Source organism: Petromyzon marinus, chromosome 50 (genome assembly GCF_048934315.1).
Source record: "Petromyzon marinus isolate PM22_M1 ecotype Great Lakes invasive population chromosome 50, UKy_Petmar_22M1.pri1.0, whole genome shotgun sequence".
Taxonomy (NCBI): Eukaryota; Metazoa; Chordata; class Hyperoartia; order Petromyzontiformes; family Petromyzontidae; genus Petromyzon; species Petromyzon marinus.
The window spans coordinates 6,818,123-6,844,875 of NC_133716.1; the positions used below are offsets into that span (position 1 = coordinate 6,818,123).

At 45.5% G+C, this 26,753-nt stretch overlaps 1 protein-coding gene across 3 annotated transcripts in view; it reads right to left on the minus strand.

The window, feature by feature from the left end:
- The window catches only part of LOC116953184 (astrotactin-2-like), a 483,535-nt gene that overhangs the window by 202,313 nt on the left and 254,469 nt on the right, over positions 1–26,753 (minus strand). For all 3 annotated transcript variants that reach the window (XM_032973126.2, XM_032973123.2, XM_032973125.2), the window contains one exon: positions 25,420–25,557. In XM_032973126.2, coding sequence (XP_032829017.2) covers positions 25,420–25,557 — 138 coding nt within the window. The remainder of the gene's footprint in view (positions 1–25,419; positions 25,558–26,753) is intronic.

The following is a 26,753-nucleotide window of genomic DNA, read 5'->3' on the forward strand; positions in this document are numbered from 1 at the left end:
TTGAGGCCGAGTCGACCTTGGGGAAGCCCAAGACCAATTCAGATAGTCGGCACTGGTGTTGGCCGTGAGCAGGAATCCAACCCGGGTCCCCAAGATTGTAGCTCAGTGCGCTTAACCGCTGCGCCACCGCTCCTTACATACACCCATCTTATCCGAGCTTAATTTATATCAGTGTGAGGTCCGCGATAATTATTCGATGTGTTTGGTTTCTGTTTAAATTACAAAAAGCCTCGTTTTTATTCGAGACGTTTCTGTTGGGAAATCGCGTTTGGGCAGTGGTGCACACTTGCACAAATAACGCAACTGATAACACAGATGTAACCCCTTCGGCAATAACGCTGCCCCATTATGACCACGTCCTCCAACAAACAGAGGGTTGATCTTGTTTTGGCATCATCATTAAAAGGGGCGATCCATTTATAAATACCCCACTCAAATAAGCTGCAGATAAAAGTCCGTTTCGATCCAGACCGTCTCTCTCTCCCACCAATCTCAAAGGAATTTCTGAAATATTTTAACACTCTCCTGATATACAATTTTGTCCAACATCTCTTTCACAATAACATCTAATCACCTGTGAGAGAGGGTTATTTGAAATGAATGGGTTATCTTTAAATGAATCACCCTGTATATGTTTTTTTTCTGAAGCAGTATCGATTACGTTATGGGACGTTGGGTAAAAAAGCTTGACAGCATCAATGGGATGTCCACACAGTGAGAATACTCTTCAGTCAGACAATCTGAATAGCGATTCCGGAATGCATTAAAACAATCCGTAAACAATGAAGAGCCGTTGCTATGTGCTATGAAAAAGGGCCATTGCCCAAAACGTCACTTTACGTTTTTTTTTTCATTTTTAAGTCCACAGTGTTATTGATGACTACAGTGAGGGAAAAAAGTATTTGATCCCCTGCTGATTTTGTACGTTTTCCCACTGACAAAGAAATTATCAGTGTATAATTTTAATGGTAGGTTTATTTGAACAGTGAGAGACAGAATAACAACAACAAAAATCCAGAAAAACGCATGTCAAAAATGTTATAAATTGATTTGCATTTTAATGAGGGAAATAAGTATTTGACCCCCTCTCAATCAGAAAGATATCTGGCTCCCAGGTGTCTTTTATACAGGTAACAAGCTGAGATGAGGAGCACTCCCTTTAAGAGTGTGCTTCTAATCTCAGCTCCTTACCTGTATAAAAGACACCTGTCCACAGAAGCAATCAATCAATCAGATTCCAAACTCTCCACCATGGCCAAGACCAAAGAGCTCTCCAAGGATGTCAGGGACAAGATTGTAGACCTACACAAGGCTGGAATGGGCTACAAGACCATTGCCAAGCAGCTTGGTGGGAAGGTGACAACAGTTGGTGCGATTATTCGCAAATGGAAGAAACACAAAAGAACTGTCAATCTCCCTCGGCCTGGGGCTCCATGCAAGATCTCACCTCGTGGAGTTGCAATGATCATGAGAACGGTGAGGAATCAGCCCAGAACTACACGGGAGGATCTTGTCAATGATCTCAAGGCAGCTGGGACCATAGTCACCAAGAAAACAATTGGTAACACACTACGCCGTGAAGGACTGAAATCCTGCAGCGCCCGCAAGGTCCCCCTGCTCAAGAAAGCACATATACATGCCCGTCTGAAGTTTGCCAATGAACATCTGAATGATTCAGAGGACAACTGGGTGAAAGTGTTGTAGTCAGATGAGACCAAAATGGAGCTCTTTGGCATCAACTCAACTCGCCGTGTTTGGAGGAGGAGGGATGCTGCCTATTACCCCAAGAGCACCATCCTCACAGTCAAACATGGAGGTGGAAACATTATGCTTTGGGGGTGTTTTTCTGCTAAGGGGACAGGACAACTTCACCGCATCAAAGGGACGATGGACGGGGCCATGTACCGTCAAATCTTGGGTGGGAACCTCCTTCCCTCAGCCAGGGCATTGAAAATGGGTCGTGGATGGGTATTCCAGCATGACAATGACCCAAAACACACGGCCAAGGCAACAAAGGAGTGGCTCAAGAAGAAGCACATTAAGGTCCTGGAGTGGCCTAGCCAGTCTCCAGACTTTAATCCCATAGAAAATCTGTGGAGGGAGCTGAAGGTTCGAGTTGCCAAACGTCAGCCTCGAAACCTTAATGACTTGGAGAAGATCTGCAAAGAGGAGTGGGACAAAATCCCTCCTGAGATGTGTGCAAACCTGGTGGCCAACTACAAGAAACGTCTGACCTCTGTGATTGCCAACAAGGGTTTTGCCACCAAGTACTAAGTCATGTTTTGCAGAGCGGTCAAATACTTATTTCCCTCATTTAAATGCAAATCAGTTTATAACATTTTTGACATGCGTTTATCTGGATTTTTTTATTGTTATGCTGTCTCTCACTGTTCAAATACACCTACCATTAAAATTATAGACTGATCATTTCTTTGTCAGTGGGCAAACGTACAAAATCAGCAGGGGATCAAATACGTTTTTTTCCCTCACTGTATGTTGTATTACACCTCAGTGAACCCACAATCTAACATCACCCAACTACCAAACTTTTTCTGCCACGACTACTTCACCCTCTCTCTCTTTGTCAACATCCTCATCATCAGCCATGATGAATCCACTGCTGGATGAAGGCCTTCCTACCACCACATCTCATGATCCTGCGATGTAATAAGCCACCCCCTTCATCGCTCGTATAGACATTGAAGAGCGTTGGCGCGACTACTGAGCCTTGTGGCAATCCATTGTTGAGGAACCCCTTGGTGATGGAGCGTCTCTCTCTCGCTCTGCAAACTTCAACATTTTCTCAAGAAGGCCGGTCGGCCGAAACGTCGATACCATCATATCCTCTCGGTGACAGTATCAAAAACCTGTTGTTTTTTTTCAATCAACCATTTTTTTTTAATGCACAAGTCGACCGAAGCGGCGACTCGATAGCAACGCGTATCTCTCAGCCACACAGCGGCACCGCAGAGTAGCAGCAACCACAAGCGGACGTACATACAGCGCATACAGCAGATGCATCACGTAATGCAAATGGTTCATTTTCCATTTGCATTACTGTATAACGCAACGGAGCGATCTTGTAAAGAGTCGAGGCAGGCATTTTATCAAGGGCTGGGATTCAGGCCAGGGAACCTTGGTATCAAAGGCAAACATGCTACTTTCCCTCTCGCCCTGTGACTTACATTAGCGGCAGTGACTGATTGCACGAGTAGAACATACAGATCATTATGGCAATACCAATTTACTGCAGACGGGTAACGTTCTTTATCCGGAACGTTTTTGAAGATAAATTCCGAACGTAAACATAGTGTTAAATGGTTTTGCCATACCGGAGAGGTTGTTCCGCTGAGAGCTGGCATTTTTCAAAGGGCATTTTCCAGAGATTGTGAAAGATTGCTAGCCCAGCATCTAGTCAATGTACTGAGATGTACTGGGTATTACGCAAGTAGAAATTTCCGGCAACCCATACATACCTCCTTCCCACCATGCCTCCAGGGATCCAATGAATGATCTCGAGTTGGGGCTATTGTGTCAATTCGTAAATCAACTATTTTTTTGCATTATTTTCTACTCCCTTGTTTATATTGTTTTCTGGTTATTTTCGGGTTGTTATTTTCTGTCTCATTTAGTGAGGTAAAGTTCTTGAGTCAGCTGGCCAGGATTGGAATAAAACTTAGCTCCACTTTTTTTTTTTACCCAGGCAACTGGAGAGCAGAGACTACGTATTTCTCACATAACATTACAGCTAACAATAACATTTGTAAGAATAACAGTTAAGAAGCAAACAACAGGTAAACAGTACTATTGAAATTAATTATTAAAATAACACTTTTAAAACTTTAAATCTTATCAATGGTCCTCATACACATCCAGGGCACTGTTCCATTGCCCAAATAATATATTTTTAAAATACCGTGAGCACCAACTGAACAGTTTTGTTCATTCCACTAACCTTAACATATATTTGTTCTGTTAATATTTACACCAATCTTAGAGCACAAAAAGCGATCACAAAGGTGTTATGTTTCACAGGCCGGTAGTGTCTCGCCAGCAGAGGCGAGCTTGCTAATGAAGACATTTGTGAATATACGTTTTTTTTCGAAATTGCAATTTTTTTTTTACCGCGACGCCAGCACCCACACACACAATCTATTCCATTTCAAATAACGCCACGGGCTGCTCGCCCTATGCGGCAGACGGCGGCACACGGTTTGAAATATTTTGCACACACCGTAAATAATCAATTTTGGCACGCACGATTCTATGCATGCATTGCGGGCACTGGAATGAATTTTAATAGCTGTATTCACGCATTGTTACACGCCTGGTGGATATATATATACTTCTCACCCCTCTCACATTTCAATGAATAATCATGATTCTGGAACATGACTCAATTTAAGAATGTATTCTTCTTTTTTTTTTACAATGCATTGAATGGTAGCAGCGATGGTGGCTTGCCGGAGTTAAATGAACCAATGACATACACCATATACAAACATCATATAATCACACAAGCTGATGCAGCTGTGATTATATTAATACGGTCAGTATCCAGGTGCAGCCCTGCACATGTTTGGCTCACGCCACTGCTGACAGAAGGGCCTCCAATAGAGGGAGATCTGGAGGCCCCTATGGCAGAGGGTACTTGGCCTCCTCTTCCACGCTGGAGAAAGAGGGACTGCCCACGCTTTAGCCCCAAAAACACGTAACCTACCGATTGACCAAATGTGGACTGCACGTGTATATACCGGGAAATCATTGATTGTAATAAATGAAGCAAGGCACTGGCATGTCCTTTGAGGTTTTCAGAGAATGTTCATGGCCATGTACTGCAGCTAGGAGCCATTCAGTTTCCTTTGTGTTTGTATACAGAGGCTCAGGAAGGAGATACTCCTTGCCATGGCTCTGCCCAAGGCCCCTGGGGAATTGGAGGTAAATATTAAATTTGATGTCATGTTCTGATGGGAATCAGAATGTCCGGAGTTGGTGGCAGAGGAGGTTGGAGGGCGGGGGGCTATTTGGCCAAGGAGGGCTGCACTACACAATGAATCAGACCAGCTTTTCTTGCATCGTTATCTGTTTCCACCATTACGTACATGCGTTCTGACACGGAAGGGCACGTCTCAACTCCTGAGCACATGGGAAGGACAAAAGGCTCCAAGTCTCAGCCAGTTACGTTGTCACTTTGCGAACTTAGATACGCAGATTAACGTAAGGAGGAAATGTTTAACATGATTTTGGCAGCTTCGTCATTGCATTTGTCAAGCACAAATGCTGTCAAATATCATCCCACAGAGGCCTAGTTTGCGGGGCACAAAGGAGCAGTGTGCCACCAAAATGTCTCAACCATCAGCACCTCCATCATCATTATTATACCACCATCACCACCATCAGCCATATCGTGGCCACTGAAGAACCCTCATGAAGCCTTTAACAGACTGTTGGGGGAAGTTCTGTTAGCGAGCACCTATTCAGGCTGGAACAGCACAAGAGGGGGTGGGTGGCCAGCACCACACCTGGTCACCTTTGTCTCCCCAGTGGCGATGTTTACACACCACACCAGGTACTTATTTTTGGCCACCACCACTACCATTATCACCATACCACCAACATCACCCAGCACCTTTACGACTACACCAGCACCACCACAGAGACAGTGGCTATTACCACCAATCCACCGACGTTACCAATAACACCCACGTCACCATCACCACCACCACCACTTTTGACAACACCATTACACCAAGCAGTTTCACGCACCGTGTCGTTTTTTTGTATAGGTACATCCCTGCGTCAGTATTTAACCTGATCACCTGTTGCATTAATGAGAGTGAGAATTAAGTACAAATGGTATCTCCGCGCAGATCATATCGTGTAATGTTATGATCCAGGCGCTGTGTTTCACAGATACGATGCGCAGCAGTCTCACGGCTGGGGGCGATGCTGCTTTCGAGTCGTTTGCAGTGTCATCGTTCGTACGTGGCACACGACTGCTACTCATTTCGAATTAAGTCACTGGAGGTTTAACATCCATGGTGAAGCAGACGTCACACATTGTATGGTTACATACAAAGGTGAGGAATTATTATTCTCTGAAAAAGCACTTTTCTATCAATTGTTTTGTTGTGTTTCAAATAAATTAAACGCAATGATTCTTTCAACGTGAATTGCCTAATTGCCTCATGCAGGTAACATTTTAAGTTGCTCACATTAGAAACCGCTGCAACACCACAGTCTGATTTGTGCCTCGGGGAGGTCTCGGGGCTGGCTGAGACATTTCCCGTCATTCGTTGCGATTAACTTCGATTTTTAGCCACGCCGTTTGAGACCCATTCAGGATGGCGAAAGAGGCGTCCGTGGCTGGGATGACGACGTCACAACGCGAGGAGGAAACAGCAATTAGCGATTGAAGCAGGTGTAGTGGGTTCCAGGACACGGAGACGGCAGAATAGAAGCAGCACTATTTATTTAAACCTTAACAAGGGTTACACTAGAAGGGGTAGCGGCCCCTCCACCCGTATAACTCAGGAACACACCCCAGGCTCTCTAGCCTAAGCTCTAGGCTCCCAGTTCCTCCTGGTAGGGCTCTAAGGGAGGCTATCAGATCCGGCGCTGGTTAGGCACAGATCTCGGCACCCCGCCGACCAGACCGGCCCTTAGAAGGACTCTGACTCTGGGGCTCTGGGGCCGCACCACTGGCTTGCTGTGCCGGCCCTGAAAAGGGCAGCGGTCACAGGAGTTCCAGGGTCTCACCTAGCTGGCCTTCTTTCTTCACTGGTTGCTTCAGCCTCGGGCCCCACACTCTGCCCCGAGCTCCCTGGCTCCCCGCACTTTATACCCACTGGAGCCTTAGCGGACGTTGTTGTAGCCACCAAGGTGTGGGTGAACCACACCTTCCCGTGCCATGTGTTTATTCCCCATAGCACCCCTACACAGGTGCAGCAAACGAAGAATTATCAAACGGACACTGTGGAGTCACTCCTAAAGATTCCATTTGAACGGATGAAAGTGGTTGTGTGGTGTGGACTTTGAGGGTCACGGGGACAGCATTTGAGTGCGTTGTTGTTTAGTTTCGTATTGTTTATAAAAGCCTACCGTTGGTAGATAATACAGTTAAATGGCTTTCACGGGAAGGCCAATAAGATGACGAGGTTTTTCTTAACTGGCACACCACATTTCCAGAGGTCACTCTTAACAGCCCCCAACTAGTAGAAATGGCACGAGCCACCACTGACCGTCAGGGTCCGGGATTGAACCCACGACCTCCTGTGTACCAGGCGAGGGAGATAACATTCCGCAGCACCTGCTGGTTTTGAACCACGAACCTTTGCAGCTGACGGCCAATGCACTAACGCTGGTGCCATGTCAGGGCCCCTATCATTGACACATTTGTAGCACGCACTGAGAAACCGATGTTAAGACATTCACAGAGGCGCCGGTTCTTATCGGGCTTCTCATGAGCGGCGAGCCCTCTCCGTCATTCTCATTCCGCTGTAATATGCCGCAATATTTCCACATGAAGCATGCCTGCAATTCAAAAATCATTCTGCGCCACGCAGCTCAACCAGAACGTATATTCGCAATTTAAGCAAATCAATTTCCGTAATTGCTTCACTTTTCATTCAACATTAATTAACTACCCGCTTCAGTATCCCTTTGTTCTTTCTTTTATGGCATTTTAAAGTTTAATTGTCTCACATGCATGCACCAGCAGTAGTTTTATCAACCATGCATGAGGCATCTATCCTTTTTTTATTATTCATAACAAATTCACTCCACCTTGGACAATGGCTTGGGACAACGGCCTCCAGCGAGGTGAGTCGAGGCGCACGCTCATCGATCCGTGTTAATTAACCAGTCGGAGCTTGACAAGGCATGTACCACACTTTCCACGTGGCCCTGTCGTCTCCGTAACTATAAAAAAAAGAGACATTTATTTTTCTTTAGTCGTTATTCGCAACGTTATCCCGATTGCGCATTTTAATGACATTATTGAAACGATAGCTTTTTTTTGTAATTATTTGTTATTATTAAAAAAAAAAACCCAGAACACGGACATCACAGAGGGAGACGCAAACGACAAACACGTGGTCGAATCCGGACCAGTATACCCTCAAATGGGGGGTGGGGGTGCCTTCTGGAGGCATTTGGGCTCACTGCCCCACCACAGTAGGGGCAACGATCGGGAGCAGCAGATTAACGGGGTCGAGTAATATAACAAAACAAGAAATAAAAGTAACATAAGGGGCAATGTCTGGGTTCATCCTTCTTATTTTCCCCTAGGAGCAACGGTCGTCAGATGCTTACTAACAATGTTTCAGCGTCGGGGAAACTACTGAGTTTTAAAAGTCAGGGGACTTAGCCAGGACACGTCATGGCTTGTAGGGAAGATGAACGACGGTCAAGGGATAATAACGGAGTGGCAGCCGTGGAAGGGAACGCGTCAAAGGGGACGTCCACATGCATGCGCCTGGTGGATTATTACATCCCAGGATTGTCAGAGGTGGCGGCGGTTTGGGGAGCCCTTCATCGAGCAGTGGATTGACCATGGCTAATGACACGGTATCGGGCATTGCGATACGAGATGGGGAAATCCATTCGGAGCTCTCGTAGACCGGCGCGTTGTCCCTGTGTTTGAGAACGGTCCGTTGAAACAGCCATCACAGAACTGCATCTGAAATATCTTCAAGTGACCTCTTGTCCAGAATAGAGGGGCAACACTTTCCCACCCAGTTTAACACGTAGGCTTTCGCGACCAATATCATCCATAATAGAGACTTTTTGGGGTTAGATCGCGTAAATGTGTTGTTAAAACCCGCCTGATGAAGCTAGTTGTAAATTACTGGCGAAACGTCGTACTCAGATTGTAAATGTTGTGGCTTGGCTCTCCAACACACCGGTGTGCTGTACTAGTGACGAATTGGCCACGTTCTGTTTACGTGACAACCCTTACTAGTTGGCTGTGTCGGGTGACGGCGGGTTTTAACGACACATTTATATCTTTACGCGATCTAACCCCAAAAACCTATATTACTTTCCCACCCATCCACACAACCACGGGAAGAACATGCAAACTCCAAATATACAGCAGGCGTCAGGGTCGGGATAAAACCCAGGACCTCCTGTACACCAGGCGAGGTAGTTAACATCTCGCCAACACGGCGCGACAATCTAGGAGACACCCAAGGCTGGTTCTGCTGCTACTTGCCAGTGATGGGCATTGTCACGAATTGAAACTTATTTACCCGGGAAAGCCTCAGTGAGCGTAAAGACTCTTCTTCAAGAGGGCCCTTACATTGGGACGTTTGCCCAATTACGCTAACGAGTGTTTGTTTTGCATGTAAGCAGAAAGCCGAGTACCCAGAGACAACCAACATATACCAATGGGTAACACTCAAAGCTTCACGTGGGTACATTCAAGAATACATTTTTGCACGTCCATCTGGCAACCTTGGAGACTTACGTCTATAAAACCTGGCATTCCCAGGTTGTCTCCCACACAAGTATTAAGCAGGCTTAAAATCCGGCTTAGCTTCCGAGATCTGAGGAGTTCAGGTTCAATGAGGGTGTTTTGTTCAAAGCATTTACAAAGCCACTGGATCTGTTTGTCAATATAAAACGTACTATTAATAGTAACGTTTTAATCCTACATATTTTATCGGCTGTAAATAGGACCACAACGGCTAAACTTTAGGTTTAACCGCTAAATAAGATAGAAAGCAGAGAGAATGGAAAGCAGCCAAATAAATAAATATATTGTAAAAAAATATATTGTCAATCTTTTAGACTCTCTTTGGATGACAAGCCAGGATATCACCTTGATTGCTGACGCCACTAAAAAAACAACAACAACATTGAAACCTCGAGGGTACACACGCAAAATCTTGACGATATTCATTTGGGCTCTGGGTGAATAATTCAAAACAAAATTGACACTGAGAGCCCGCTGGCTGACGTTTACGCTTAGCTATTGTAGTCACCGATGTAGAACACTGGAAAATATCGTGATCAATGTATCTCTCCACCCGTCCAACACAAGAGCAAAAGTACAGCCCTGCAATTTCTTGCTCATACTGCTGTTGGCAGAAGGGCCTCCAATAAAAACGGGAGCTCCAGACAGCCCCCTTTAGAAGTCCCCACGCAACAAACACCGCCGAAATGTCATACTGTGGAGGATAGAGAGCTCATCAGGAACACGTTGACGTCGTGTAATGCTCTTTTTTATGTTTTTAAACTATATTTGAAGACATTGATGCAATAGCTCTGTCTGTCTGCCCATCCATCCGTCCATCTGTTTGTCTAAAGTGGGGGAGAATGGGTGCAGGTCAAAATAACTCTTATGTAATTGAAGGGTTGTTATACAGTTGTGCAGCTATTAAGGACTTACCCTACAGACGACCGGGGACATTTATCCAAACTACGAACGACACTCAGCGACAAAAATCCTCATCACTAATTCCATCTTAATCTTGGCCCATTGCTATGATATACTCTTTTTTTGATCTCCAAACTATTGCCGCCCGCATGAGATCATACTTGTCTGCCTCTGATACAGAGAAGTTGGTTCAAGCGTTCGTCTTCTCTCGGGTTGATTATTGCAATGCCCTCTCGTCAGGGTTCTCAAGAGGCTGCAAAGTGTTCAGAACGCAGCAGCCCACATTTTATCCAGAGCCGCTTCATCCAAAAACATCGCAGCTGTTCTGTCATCTCTACATTGCCTCCTGATGCAGCTCAGAATCAATCTTGTGGCTAACCAATGAAGTGCTGAAGGGCCTTGCACCCACCTTGCCTTCAGGACCTATTGCATCCTTTTGTTCCATATCGCAATCTGTGGTCCACGGATCCCTGGTCTTCGCTAAATAATAACGAGGACGAGACTCTGCTCCTGGGGCGACCGGCAAGTAGCGTAACGAGTGCGGGGCAGGCAGGGGGTGCCTTACCCCTCCCGTCCCCCCTGGTGGCCTAAGCTCCGAGTTGGGGCCCCCTTTGACAACCATCGTGAGATATGTTTTCAACAACAGTGTAAAAGAACAACTAATTGAAAACGCGGTTTATTTTTTTTTTAATGAAAATGCTTAACGATGTGTTTGGGCAAGAGGAGGCGCGATATACCATAGCCAAGGTGCGACCGTGCCAGACAAACCAAATATCGGGGCCCCAACTGACGGATTGCCGCACCACCCGAGCTGATAATGTAGCCACTACGCCACTGGTGACCGGGCCTTCCGTAGCGTGGCTCTCCATCTGCGGAATGCCCTCACCAGCCATATCCGTGACTCGGGACACTGTCGATGATTTTAAGTTACGCCCGAAATCGCTTTTCTATACCCATCTCTCTTGGAGCACTGGACTAATGTCTTGGTGCAATCTGTTTACCATAATTTTGTCTTGTGAGAGGACTTTTTCTTTACATCTTGGTTGTCCCGTTGCTCTTGTATTGTTAGGAGCGGTAACATTTTCACATGAATAGCGCTTTGTGATCTGACGACGAAAGTTGCCGTATAGAAATAGATAACTATTATTCATTTTATTATACTGATGATAAGGGTGGTGATGACGCTATGTGACTTGAGCCTTACCCAGTCCCTTGGATATTTCTTTGCCTGGGGAGGTGTGAGGAACTGGGCAGTGTAACCAGCTGAGGCAGGCTTGGTTTTGGGCACAAGGCCTCAACTCAATTGTTATTTAAATTAATGAATCAATTACAAACGAGACATCATTACACGTGGCATCATGTCCTGAATATCACGTGTCTAACTAATTTAGGTCATATGAAGACTAGTTGGCCAAAAGATTCTAGATGATTTATTTCCTCTCAATGAGTGAAAGTAATAAATAAATGCCTGCTATTTTTTCTTCTATTTATTAACCTACTGTTTTTGTGTATAAACTTCACTGAAGCAGCATTGTTGGCATTGCATTATTTTCACCACCACTTATCATTTTAAGGCCCTACAATGCAGTGCCATTAGGCATTTTCAGTCTGACAAACCACTTCGGAGCAATTTCTTATTGTTGCATATGACAACGGTCAGTAATCTTTAACAAAAAAAAATGTGCCTCGTGAAATTTTCCATCCTGTTAGGAACCGCGCTCTGGTGTGATTGTGCAAGCCTCCGATCTTCCATATAATCACAGAGCTCTGCAGTAGTAAATCAATGTGACGGGCTAAATCTGTTTACACAACGATTCGAAGCCTCTCCTGCCTACTCATCCAAGCCCCCCACCCCCCAAACCCTCCACACACACATTTCATGACCTATAATTAGAAGACATTCAGTTCTGCAGAAGAAGAAATGGGACTCATCACACTAATAACTGTTTCTTCTACAGCACTTCAGACGGCTGTGTCTGCGCCGAGCCTTAATCACAATGCTTGTCACAATCGCGGCGAGATAAATAAATAGACGGGGAAGGTCGAAGGAGAGGAATAAACACATTTTCATTTGGAAATAAGAAGTCAAGCGATGTTTTCGCTCACACAAACATTGAATCAGTGCGCATCTCCTGTTTACAGCCCTGAACCAGTGGTGCGTACTCCTTATTCCTATGGACGGGGCGAGTCTATCCACAGGACAACCACTGTTGACATCCCCATCAGGTGGAACCTATTTTATCTACCCCGGCAGCATGATGGGACGAGTCAACACCCCCAACCACGATTTGAACTCGCAAGCTTTGCGATTGCGAGCCCGCTCGCCCACTCGCTCGACCACTGAGCCACCTGGACAGTTTTCCATTTTAAGTGGCTGAATTTATTTTGGGACGGTGCAGGGGCGGGGGGGGCATTAAAGAATTGAAATGCTTTGCGTCCTGTCTTACTAATTGCGAGCGGTGGAGGCCAAGGTGTAAACCCTCGTTCAACTGACGGGGTCTGATGTCCTGTCAGGTGCTGCATGCGGCCCAATTAATCACGCGCACATGGCAGCCCGCTGGTAATTGTCCAGCAACTCAAGCTGTCAGCCAATAAAATCGAAAATAACCGCCGCTCAGCGCCACCAACATTCAACAAGCCTAAATATCAAACTTGATTATTTACGTCCCTCAGCGCATTAAAGTGTTGCATTGTGTTCTGGCGGGGGGGGGGGAAGGCTGCCAACAACAACATCAAGCCCCAACTAAATTTAGTTACAGCTCCGAGCTCGAGTTTCGCTAATTGCAAAATTCCCTGACAAGTTTGTGGCAAGAACGCGTGGCCTCGCGTGTCCACGTCCGTGCGGTTCGCGTTGCGCGCGCCCGTTAGCTGCACTCTGCAAGCTCTTAAAGCCCTGAGCCAATTAAAAGTTTGACCTGCGTCCACGTGTAGGCGAGCTTCGCTTTGGCTCGCAGCAACAACAAAAAAACTACAGAAACGGCGATCCTCGAGTGCTTTCCACGCAGTCGCGCGAACAGGCGTATGTCAATCAACAAGAGGGATCGCTGCTCGTGGGGGAAAAAAAACCCTATTCCCCCCCCATTCCCCTCCCACACGTTGAAGATTTATTTCCGGGATATGGCACGGATGTGTACTCGCGGCGCAGTTAATAATGTATGCCTAGCTGGACGGCTACTGTGTGTCAGATAACGTAAAAGTGATACGCTTCTGGCAGACTGATGTACAGTGAGGGAAAAAAAAGTATTTGATCCCCTGCTGATTCTGTACGTTTGCCCACTGACAAGCAAATGATCAGTCTATAATTTTAATGTTAGGTTTATTTGAAGAGTGAGAGACAGAATAACAACAACAAAATCCAGAAAAACGCATGTCATAAATGTTATAAATTGATTTGCATTTTAATGAGGGAAAAAAAGTATTTGACCCCTCTGCCAAACATGACTTAGTACTTGGTGGTACAACCCTTGTTGGCAATCACAGAGGTCAGACGTTTCTTGTAGTTGGCCACCAGGTTTGCACACATCTCAGGAGGGATTTTGTCCCACTCCTCTTTGCAGATCTCCAAATCATTAAGGTTTCGAGGATGACGTTTGGCAACTCGAACCCTCAGCTCCCTCCACAGATTTTCTATGGGATTAAGGTCTGGAGACTGGCTAGGCCACTCCAGGACCTTAATGTGCTTCTTCTTGAGCCACTCCTTTGTTGCCTTGGCCGTGTGTTTTGGGTCATTGTCATGCTGGAATACCCATCCACGACCCATTTTCAATGCCCTGGCTGAGGGAAGAAGGTTCTCACCAAAGATTTGACGGTACATGGCCCCGTCCATCGTCCCTTTGATGTGGTGAAGTTGTCCTGTCCCTTTAGCAGAAAAACACCCCTAAAGCATAATGTTTCCACCTCCATGTGTGACGGTGGGGATGGTGTTATTGGGGTCATAGGCAGCATTCCTCCTCCAAACACGGCGAGTTGAGTTGATGCCAAAGAGCTCCATTTTGGTCTCATCTGACCACAACAATTTCACCCAGTTGTCCTCTGAATCATTCAGATGTTCATTGGCAAACTTAACACGGGCATGTATATGTGCTTTCTTGAGCAGGGGGACCTTGCGGGCGCTGCAGGATTTCAGTCCTTCACGGTGTAGTGAGTTACCAATTGTTTTCTTGGTGACTATGGTCCCAGCTGCCTTCAGATCATTGACAAGATCCTCCCGTGTAGTTCTGGGCTGATTCCTCACCGTTCTCATGATCAATGCAACTCCACGAGGTAAGATCTTGCATGGAGCCCCAGGCCGAGGGAAATTGAAAGTTCTTTGTGTTTCTTCCATTTGCAAATAATCGCACCAACTGTTGTCACCTTCTCACCAAGCTGCTTGGCAATGGTCTTGTAGCCCATTCCAGCCTTGCGTAGGTCTACAATCTTGTCCCTGACATCCTTGGAGAGCTCTTTGGTGTTGGCCATGGTGGAGAGTTTGGAATCTGATTGATTGATTGCTTGTGGACAGGTGTCTTTTATACAGGTAACAAGCCGTGATTAGGAGCACTCCCTTTCAGAGTATGCTCCTAATCTCAGGTCGTTACCTGTATAAAAGACACCTGGGAGCCAGAAATCTTTCTGATTGAGAGGGGGTCAAATACTTATTTCCCTCATTCAAATGCAAATCAATTTATAACATTTTTGACATGCGTTTTTCTGGATTTTTTTGTTGTTATTCTGTCTCTTACTGTTCAAATAAACCTACCATTAAAATTATAGACTGATCATTTCTTTGTCAGTGAGCAAACGTACAAAATCAGCAGGGGATCAAATACTTTTTTCCCTCACTGTGAACAGGGAGAGTCAATTTATTTTAACATATGCGCGCGCACGCGGCGCAAGAGCTTTAGGTTCGTACGGAAATGATAATCCACAGATTGCCGGTGCAGGTGGCATATGATACTAACGGTACGTGCATGCAAATAGCACCATTGCCATTTGTGGATTAAAATAAATAACAATAAATTCCAAAAAAACAACCCACTGACCCCTTAGGTGGGGCTACCTTATTAAGCCCAATGGCAAACGCGAACTTCCCAGCTGATTAATCCGGCACGCTCCGCGGAATGTTTTGCATAACCATTATGTGGCGGAGCGGCCAGGGTTAGCCGGGACAATTTCCGAAGAGAACACAGCGCAGGTGATCGATGCTTCGCGGGTTTATCTGACAGTTTGCAGTGCCAACAGCAACATCAGCGGTCGCTCTCGCGATCACCATAGAATGAGAGAGAGAAAGAGTGAGCGCGATGAAAGTCTGAAAGTCACTCAAAGTTTGGACGGGGCTCCTCTGATGGTGTGAATTGTCGTTCTGCCAGGGCGGTTCTTGTCGGGGGAGTATGGGAGTCAGACCAACTTCGATATCATCGAGCAACACGAAAACACCTCTCTGCAGCAACGATGACCCGTCACTCCCAAATGCAATACATGAAGGTCAGGGTAAAGGTGCAGACCCTCGCAACTGCTCGTGACACTGCTGACGGAAGAAGGGCTTCGACGGAATGGAACTGCAGATCGCGTCCCTCGAGCATTGCTGGCCTGGTCTCCCATGCTGGACAGACGTCTTGGAAGAGGTGGGGGGGCTTGCGCACGCTTTAACCCCACCGCAGGTGATCTGCCGGTTGACTGCTAACAGTGTTGTACTCCGATACGTACTGCCGGGTGGACAGAGGAGGGATGGATTTGAATAAACGTACCCATTGTTTCAACAAATGCCGCTCCCAGATCGAACCGGCATGCAGTGTGCTTCGCCAGCACACCACGGCAGCATTGACAATACACGGAACTTGAATGTGACTTGAATTGTACCCCTTGCAAGCATATTTCAAATATACTGGAAAAAATAATATGTTTTTTGAATAATCTCCCACTTGCTTTAAATTGCTCATGAAGGAGTCAAAATGAGTGGATTTTAAGCTTTAAATTATCTTCAAGGAAGGCAGGAAGAGTCACAACACCGAGACCGTTTTTTCCCCATCGCGCTGTCAAAATAACAGAATGAAAATAATGTTTTTAAACAAACAATTCTTATCTTCAGCCCTGAGTAGCCACTGTAATAAATGAGATGGGAAGAAATTAAATTGCCCCTGGATTGATTTCAGTTATTCATGACAATCAATTATCAACCAAAAAAAAACAGTGCCACACAAGTCGAATAAACACGATAATTATATAATTATATCGCATAAGATTGCATCGCATTTTTTAATTTGCTTTGGCACATAAACATGTTTTACTGCCTTGATACATTTTAATTCTATGAATTAATGATACTCGTCCAACAGTAAAAATATTAGCGTGGAACATTTATTCACTTCATACTTAAGGAAATAAGCTGTACCTGGAGACGGCTAAAACAAATTCTGATTATTCTGTAGTAATATTTTTTTTGTCCATGAATAATTGGCTGTTTGGGAAACCGCAGTTTATAAAAAAAGAAAACAATGACGATCAAATTAAATTTCAAATTAAATTTTTAAACATGCATGGGCGAGATAACCAAAAATTATATCCAGTCAAGAAGCACAGATTTCTTAATCAGTCTTCTAGCGCTGAACAAGGGTAGTAGTAGTAAAATGGGCCGTACATTTCTCATGAAGATAACCGACTGCCTGGCCATGAACCCAAATGTATTCTGTGGAGGTATTTAATCAGACTTCTAATACAACCATTCTCTCGGGCCTGCCTTGCAGTCTTTAACCGAGGTGGGGGGGCTGTGAATAAAATGATACGCAGTCGTTTGACAGTAAAAAAAAATGCTTTGGAATGACTCAAACGACAACCACGTACAAAAGGCCTTCTCTACCACTGCCCCTACTGCATATTACCTTCGTGCAGGTGTGCATTGCCACGCTCGTACCCCCACCGTGTGAGATCACGCGCTGTCTGCCGACTTTCAACTGCGCGCGTGGAAATTTGGGCATGGCATGTACTTCACGCATGCCCGGCCTCTGCGAGTCAGTTTAACACGCAGGCTTTCGCGACCAATGTTATCCATAGAAAAAGGTTTGTTTTGGCTTTGATCGCGTAAAGATAAATGCGTCGTTAAACCCGCCGCCACCCGACACAGCCAATTAGTACGGTTTGTCACGTAAACAAAACATGCCGAATTCGTGGCTAGTGCAGCACACCGGAGTGTCGGTGAGTAAAGCCACAACATTTACAGCTCTGCGAGTCATTGGCCTTCATATCCGACTGCGGTGTTCCCTAGTTGTTCGCGAGAGATACGTTCCGGAGATGCTCATGAATAGAATATTTTGCGGATAATGATATTGGCCAACGGAAAAAAAATTACCTTAAATAAATACATAAATAAGCTGTTACGTGCGTGGAAATTATTATAACCCCCCAAAAAATGGCAAATAAAACTAAATATGAAATATTATATATAAATATTTCGCTTTATCTCATCACTTTATCTCTCAGAATGTTATCTCATCGCATTCTCTCATTACTTTATCTCTCATCATATTCTCTTTCATCATTGTATCGCTCATCACTCCTATCTCTCTCTCTCTACACAGATGTGTAGAGTTCCAGATCCAATTCGCGGATAGCAAAAATCATGGATAGCAAAAATCGTGGATAGCAAGTTCGTGAATAATGAGGGAATACTGTATACTGTTTGCATATATTACCCTATGTTTGTTTTTACTGTGTGTGTACAATGTACTCGCCTAAGTGACAAGTCATTCAACATCCATGACGCAAGGATATGGTGAATGGTATTTACTGAACATTCCTCTTGTTTTGTGACTTGCAAATGCTCATAATGTGCAATGCAATCGTCAATTTATGTCTATGAACGGGGACTACGATGTCTCTAATTTGTGTTTGTTCTGTGATCAGCAGGTTTCTTCTCGCTGTCTCTCAAGAGTAACACCAAACCGGCATCATCATGTGCTTCACTGCGTACTTTTCAGCTTTTGTTCTATTTGGGCTGTCATTTGCCTACATCACAGCAGGTTATATACAGCATATACACATACAGTTTAAAATTGATCTACATTTTTTTCTCATTAGGAACACTAGCTTTGTGCTTCTCATAATACAACTCAAAAGCACTGCCCCGCCTTCTCTAGCTTATATCCTTATTTAATTAAGATTTCTTTTTCACCAAGTTCATCTTCGATAATTGCCTGAGACGTCCATCACGGGTGGCTGGAGATAAACGACTTGAATCCAGGTCCTCAGGTGGTGCCAGCACCGTCTTTCAGCCCCGAAGTCACCCAGCCGCACACGATGAATGCATTTTGAAATAAGCCAATGGAAATATTTGTAAGCATTCAGCATACGGAGATGCCAATCTTGTATGTGGCTTGACGCATTCTGGAGAGATTTGTAGTTACATATTCATGACTAAAGGATTTGTGAGATTTCGTGGGAATGCCTCTCGGACGGAATGATAATGCGAGGCAAATTGACATGAGGAAAAGGTTAGAATCGTGGGACAGTGTAACAGAAATGTAATACAAAAAATGCATTAACCGTCTCCAATCCAAATTGATTTGGTCAGAACGCTGAAGTATCGTATTTGTAATGCATTTTAGATTTAAGTTTACAGAGCTACATCGGTGCCTTGACCACACTCAAGTATTCGTCCACAAAAGTTAGCCCAGAAGCCGTACATGCCCCCTCAATTTCACCTCCAAAGTGCCTCCTCGCACGTGTACACAATGCACGCATCGGACACAATTGACAACATTTTCAGTTTACCCGATGAACCGTGTTCAGTTGCAAACACCTCGGCCGTTTTACAAAAGATTAGCTTTCCATTTCAAGTACCGTGTGCGCCGCTATAAAAATGCATCATCATCATCGTCGTCGTCGTTGTATATATTTACTTATAATGTGTAGGCTCACGCATTTAAAAACATGTTTAACAGCCCTGTAATACGAGGTGCTTTAAGGCTCATGAGGGAAAAGGTGCTGCAAAAGAATAACATAAATGAATTAAATACATAGCGAGGTGTCTGATGCAACAATTTATGTTTCTCACAGGGTCTCGTTTGCTCGGAAATGGCTCAAAATTGAGAAACTAATTGAATGAAAAAATGAATTAAGTCTAAGGGTCTAAGGGATGCAATTCTATTATATATATAAAAAAATGTATATATAATTTGCAGCCCTTTGTAAATCCACAGCTCTTTGCCAATAGGAAGTCGCCCCCCCCCATACTTCACTCAGCTGGCTCAGTTAAGTCTGCTGAACGAGGGGGCTGGAATACAGGGGGGAGGGCGGAGGAGGGGGGCGAGAACAGGTTCAGATATCGATGGCCACTGATCTCAGTTGGGGGTCAGGCAAGGAATCAAAGACAGATATCCTGGTCGATGTCGCGGTGCAGTAACCACCGCGACACCCACTCAACCCTCAGTTACAACGTAGTTACGTCGCAAACGACGAGTTTGTAAATGTTAAACTTGTCACCCCCAACTCCGTATGTCGATGAGTTTGTCACCACGAGGATTTTTCTATTGTTTTTTTTCATAGTCTCCGTTATACCGCCTGATTCGTTTGTTCCATTTGACGAAAATATGAAAGAACAGATTCCTACTCAAAGTAATTATATGCGCGTGTAGTGTAATAGCGCAGGCTGGTGGACAGCAGCGGCAACTGTGGTGGACAGACAGTACACACGCCAGTGAGGACCTGCACGGCGTGTTGGCAGGGCGGAGGAACTGGGGCAAGGGTCACGGAGGACCCCATCTGGAGGCCCCTGGAACCTGCTGGCGGGTTCGAGAAGGGAGGCGCGGTCAGGGCGGAGCCAGGCCACGCTGGGAGCATAAAAGGAGCTGAGAGCGGGGGGCCCGAGGCTGCCGGTTCTGGGAGTGGACTCGTCTCGTCGTCGCTGTCGTCTCGTCGCCGTCGTCGCTAAACGTCTCCGCTAGACATCGCGCTACGAAGGAGAGAAGTTGGCTATCTCGGTCAGCGCCGTCAGTGTTAGACGGCCAGTGTTGTGTACAGGCGAGGCGCTGGAGCTACTGTGGGGAGTGTGCGGACGAGACCGTGAAAGTTGTTAATAAAGAAAGTGCCTCCGATAAACTCTGTCTCTGAATCGTTGACACGGCACACGTACGGTGAGCGTGTGTCGGCCAGTGGTCAACACGTTGCACTTCTAATCCAGCAACTTAAGTTCAAGTCGAAGCAATGACTAAGATCAACTCTGAGTAATATCTGAACCTATCCTGGGTGCCGAATTCAACCATTATCATTGACAGCACAGTGAAGTATAATCAAACAACATTGCTAACTGACAGAGCGAGTGCAGGCCTTTCGCCCTGTAGCACATTGACAAAGGACGGTCCGCATTAAAGCTGCAAACGATTGTGAGCATCGCGATTGATTTTAATTGACAAATCAGTGCATGCTTCGTGAGTTCACTTGGCAAGGGGTAGATGAAGCCAATGTGCATTCGTTATTCTGAATTGTTGTCTCATTCGTAAAGGAACGCTGTCAAGCATAGCTGTGTGGTGCACAAGAAGAAATTGCTAAATGAGCTGAAAAAACTATTCTTTTTTCCAGAATCATGCGAGCAAAATGCTGACCCATGTGTATAGCGAGACTAAAGTTGCAAATCATTCTTATTTATTTGGGTATCAATTATTTCACCAGAAGGCATTTATTTCATGGTCATTACTACACACACACACAAACACTGGGGGGAATTCTAGGGCGACAAAAGCCCAAAATCCGCATGTAGGTTCATAGCATTAAGCCCCAGTGCTTTGTAGTGACAGGCCATGTAGTCAGTCTGCAGAGGACAAGGGAAGGTCTTTCTCGTAATCATTACATTCAATGCACTTATTTAACAATAAATAGCTGAGCGGTCGTGCATCCACGCGTCCATAATCCAGCACTGTGGAGGCGAGGGTTGTTGGATCACCGCACAAATGTGGTGAGACACCCTTCCCGTGGGTACCGAGGTGCCATACTCTGGCTTGCCAGGAGAAGGCAGTCCAGCAAAAGTGGCTTAATCGCCATTAGTTTCCATCTGTATGGGGGTAGAGAGTGTTACTACCCTCACGCGAGGCCGTGGGTTTTCTCTGGGCGCTCCGGTTTCCTCCCAGACACATGTATTATAAACACAACTGATCGTTCAAATGGCGGAAAACACGTGAGGGGAAAAAAAAACCAATGTAACAGGAACCTCCAGAAAAAACAGAGTTATTCGATAATAAGCAAATAAAGAAACAAGGGTAAACATTTATTTGTGATGAAGCCGTGGCTCTGTTAAGGCGATGTGTGGACCAGTGATGAGACAAAGTCTGTCCGTGGCGAGGGGGGCCAGGACATTGACGTCTAATTGAAAAGAAAAAGTCAGAAGAGCACGTATAAAAATAAAATAAAAAATAAAACGCACAATTTATTACACACATCAACGAGCTGCACAATTATGATTTCTGTTGATTTTGATTAATGCGGAAGTGAGATGCAAATTGAGGAAATTTATGTGCATGTATTATAAATTATAAATGATCAAAGTCCTTCACCAGCTACAAAGGTTGTATGTAGCAATAAGACTAAATCACTTACTCTGCCCACTGCACAAATATAAAAAGTGACAGTGTTTCCTTTCTCAAATGAGCATTGAGGCGTTGGTGCAAATCTCCTGTATACAGCCCTGAGGCAGTGGTAAAAATTCCATATTTCTGCAGTGGGGGAAAATCAATCCATAGAAAAAAACAATCTTGACTTCCCTGCAACATGGTAGATATTTTATCAACCCACGGAAGGATTATGGGCTAACCCCCCCCCCCCCAAACATGATTTTAACTCACAACCTTTCCATTAGGAGACGCTCATGGAGGCATTTCTAAAATAAAATTCGACATTGCAATGTAAGCTGGTGGGAGAGGGAAGTCAACAAATAAGCATCCAGAAAACACGCGGAACACCGCACGGCTTCGATTTACAACATCATGCGATACTTGATGACTTTCATTTTATTTATATGAAAGAAAAAAAAACCTCGGTAAGGGACAGCTCCAATAAGCTCCAAGCAGCTTATACACGAGCTGGATCTTATTGGTTTGGGACCATGTATATTGAATGCGATCAATTTGGGTCGTGATGCAACCTTTTTCTGTTCCTTTTAACTCTTTATATTAAAGCAGTCCAGAGTCCATTGGGTTGCAATATCTCTTGATTAAGGGAGAATTCAAACTGAGCGCTCCTCTGCCCAAACCAGGACAGGTGGCTCAGCGATTGAGCGAGCGGGCTCGCCATCCGAACGTTACGATTTCAAATCCTCGTTGGGGCGCAGCAGGGTGGGAGGTTGACTCAACCCATCGTCCCTCTAGGATCAATAAAATGAGTAACACTTTGTGGGGAAGTCAACGGTGGTAGTCCCGTGGGGTAGACTCGCTGCCGCAATAGGAGTGTTCAATTTCCGCCGCTGCCTCTGCAGGGCTGTGGATGGGAGATGGGCGCCAATGCCTCAATGCTCGTTTGAGCAGCAAATCACTTTGACTTTTGACTCCGCTGCTTGCTAAGTTATTTGCGTCGGTAAGCCTCCTTCACTCTCACCTTTGTTTCCACTTCAATGGCCAATCAACAAATGCACAATGCACTCAGGCCACAGGTTTCCTCAACCCAGACAGCAAGGGTGGGTGGAGGTGGGGGGAAGCTCCCCCCCCCCACCTCCCCTGAGGTTAACTCAGCTTAAAATCAGCAGCCACGGTAAGATTCACATCAAATCAATCCGCCAATAAAGAAATACATTAATTGCCAAAATTAATTTAACGCGCGCTCTTTCTGCCTTGCTTTCTTTCCCATGAACAGTGCAACAAAAAAATATCTGCAGCTCGGAGCAGTTCTCCACTTAATTAAGAATTCCAGTAAACAATGCGCGTTGAAATTAATGTGCAAACTTACTCGGAGGCTACATTCGTTTTGCTAATGAGGAACGTGCATATGCTCAAATCCGTTATCTCTCTTGGGATATTTCTACGTTTTTCCAGACAGAGTTGCCACTTGTGTCCTGTTTTTCTTCCAGGATGGTCCTTGCTGCTGGGACATCTCTGAGTCTTCCCGAGATGTTCGGCATTCCATGCTTGTGTCAGTCATGTGATGATGCACCACTCGAGATGAAGCAGTCCCACGCAAAAAAATAATAATTTGGCGATACTGTGCGGGCACAAGCAGTGTAACATTGCCTTAAATAAAACACATTGCTAACAACTTCGCTTTAAAAGTAAATAAAAAACTTATCATTCTATTTTATTCTTACATGTGGCAATATGTTCAGGAACTAAATGCCAATGTCGAGGTCTGCTAGCCACGAGGAGGCTTCAGGAGAGAGTTTGTGTAGTTTTGCGAGGAGCGCAGACTGCAGTGGTTTACTATATGGTCCATGGTTGCAAAGGCCACAGTTGGCACACTTTCCATTCATGACGGAAATGGTGGGAGGTCTGTGCTGTGGGTCAGAAGGTTGTCTGCTGTGCATGGCAATCGGTGGGATGTGAGGCATCCACTGCAAGGATTCCGTGAAGCCCACCTCGGCTTTTCCCACAAGATTCCAATGCACAGCCCCTCTTATTAATCCCCTGCTGGATGTCGGCCACCGGCCTCAAAGTCTGCACCGCGGGGCGGGGTTACTTGGCCACACTTCGCCCTGCCGATCCGCTCGGGTAGCTTTAAGGCGGGAAACATAGACGTGGGGAGCATAGAAGTTGCAGAACTCCAGGGGCTCTCCAGAGCTCCCTCGAGTGGAGGCCCTTCCGCCAGCAAGCGGCGTGAGGAGGCAAATTGCAGGGCCGCCACCTGTCACCTTCCATGCCAGGCCGTGATGGTGAAGCGTATATGACGCCGCGGGCTTTTGCGGGCTGTTTGGAACACGAAACGTTGGCCGGCCGGTAGCACATGCAGTGGGAGGTAGCGGCCGGGTGGCTGCGGGGAAACTCTTTTGCCTGCGTCTGCGTGGATGCTCACTGTTGTTATTGCTACTTTCTAGGGCTAAAAATACCCCTCCCCCTCCCCCCCCAGAATTGTCTATGACAACAGAGGGCGATGATAATTTCACTTCATACAGCAATTGTCATTTAACTGCGAGCAAGTCCACATTTGCACAAGGATGCCTCAAACGACATTTTCAGGAGGACCCTTTTTTTGGAGATTATTTTAAGGGCTTTTTATATATATGTCTCTCTTTTAAAATATATATGAATAGGATAAACTGGAAATTTGAGTACTTGGGGAAAAACTCACGAGCCAGGGCAGCCGTACAAACTTATAATGGAAATATGCCTGCGCTGCATGTGTGTGGGTCTCACACAGGCGTCATCTCTGCATGATCCACCAATACCGCTTAACCTCGAAGTTGGTGGGATTAGAGAAATGCATTCTCAACACAAAGCCAAAGATCGTATAGCCTGAACAGACTTTTTGGGCAGGTGCTGTTTGCGAGCGCCTATGAAGGCCGGCATGACCTACGAGGAAGTGGGTGGCCAGCACCGTGCCCGGCCACCTTTGTATCCCTCGTGGTGATGTTTACACACCGCATGAGGTACTCATTTGAGGCCAAGTCGAAGTAGGGAATGCCCAGGACCTCTTCAGATAATCGTCACTGGTGTTGTGCCGTGAGGGGGAATCGAACTCGAGTCGCTGGGTCTGTAGCCCAGCGTGCTAACCACTGCGCCACCGCTCCCCAACACACACCGAGATTAACCCACACCTGGTTTGATAACAGGGCTCAAGGGCGTAACGCACATCAACTGGCAATGGTCGGAGCATAGACGCATACTGATTATGAGGAATGACAGATGCACAAATAAACTTCTCTCTCATAGTAGTAATAGTCGCTGTCATGTGATGTTACATTTTGGGAAGTGTTGAGTATTTTGTTATAAGTGCTCGTGCACCACTGCCAATGCAGCGTTACTAAACAACACGTCTAATGCATCGTTGTCTTCGCTTTTCCCCTCGCCCGCCAAAGTATTTCACCCGCAATTTTAACAAACATTTCATGGATTGGCTGCACGGGAGGAGTGAGAGGGAGGAGGGGGACCTACCGGACTTCAGCCGTCTCCTCCGTGATGGACAGGTCCGTACGGCAGCTGGCCAGTGGGCTGATGTCCAGCTCGACGGGAGGAACGACGAAAGTCTTGCTGAAGGGCAGCCACAGCCCTTGACCCATGCCGTACGTGAACCTGTCCGCACGTGCCGCGGTGGCGAGATGTCAACTCAATCGCCTGGTATGCGGGAGGTCGTGTGTTCGAACCCGACCCTGACGCCTGTATATTTGGAGTGTGCATGTTCTCCCCGTGGTCGTGTGGATTTTTCTCAGGGTCCTCCGGTTTTTCCCCCCCCACAATTTAGAATCGACATCACAGCGTTTAGAGCGGTGCTTCTTTCTCTTCTTCTCGCCCTCGGACCATGAAAATATTTTTCGCTGACCAACCTGCCCTACCACCCCTGGTGACGAAACGCAATCACTTCTCTCTAAATACCACTAATACAATATGATTCATACTACTGGAACATAAAAATATTATTTTTACACAGCTATACATTTTCTTTTTAGGGCGGGGGGTGGGGGCGCATTTAAATCTCATGGCCAGGGTAGTTTACCCAACTTAATTTTTTTAATTAAATATCATGGTAACACATGAATGAATGCGTGAAACAAGAGGTATAAACGTTGTCATTATTGTCCGGACCAAGCTGTGTTCTGCATCACAGCCTCGCGGACCACCTGGAGGGCCATCGCGTCCCACTCACCGGTGGTCCCGGGGAGAACCACTGCTGTAGAGTAATTTGGCTGCTATATGATAAGCCACTTCGTTGAGCTATCATTTGTGATAGCCAGGTCGCTTCTGAAATAGAGCTATATTGCTCAGTGGGGCCTTACCTGGTAAAAAAAAAAAGTTTTTAGTGTTACAGCTTTACACACACATCAAGGTGCACCACCGGCCAGCTGCATAGGCAGTTGTGGATGTTGCTGAGTGATTCAGGCAAGGATGGAGACATGAAACTCCGAGTTGTTAATTTGCAATTTTAGCGTGAAAGAGAATTCTTTTCCCCCAAGTGGTATTAAAAAAATGTTCCGAACTTATAATGGACATTGCGATAACAATTTACAGATCATGAATTTTAATCATCTCGTTATTGGTGGACTATATTAAATTCCAAAGGTTGAAAAAAAAGTACTCGGCCTAAAGTTATAGAAAATTGTTTGAAGATAAAATGAATGCCCATACAAGAAAATTAGCGGCAATATTTTTTTTGTTCTTTTGAATAGGGGCCAAACAAATGATTTAACTGGCTCTTTCATCGAAAGAAAAATATATGCATTATATGTGAGCAGTTTCAGTTGATAGTGTTATTAAAAACCGGGGGATACTGC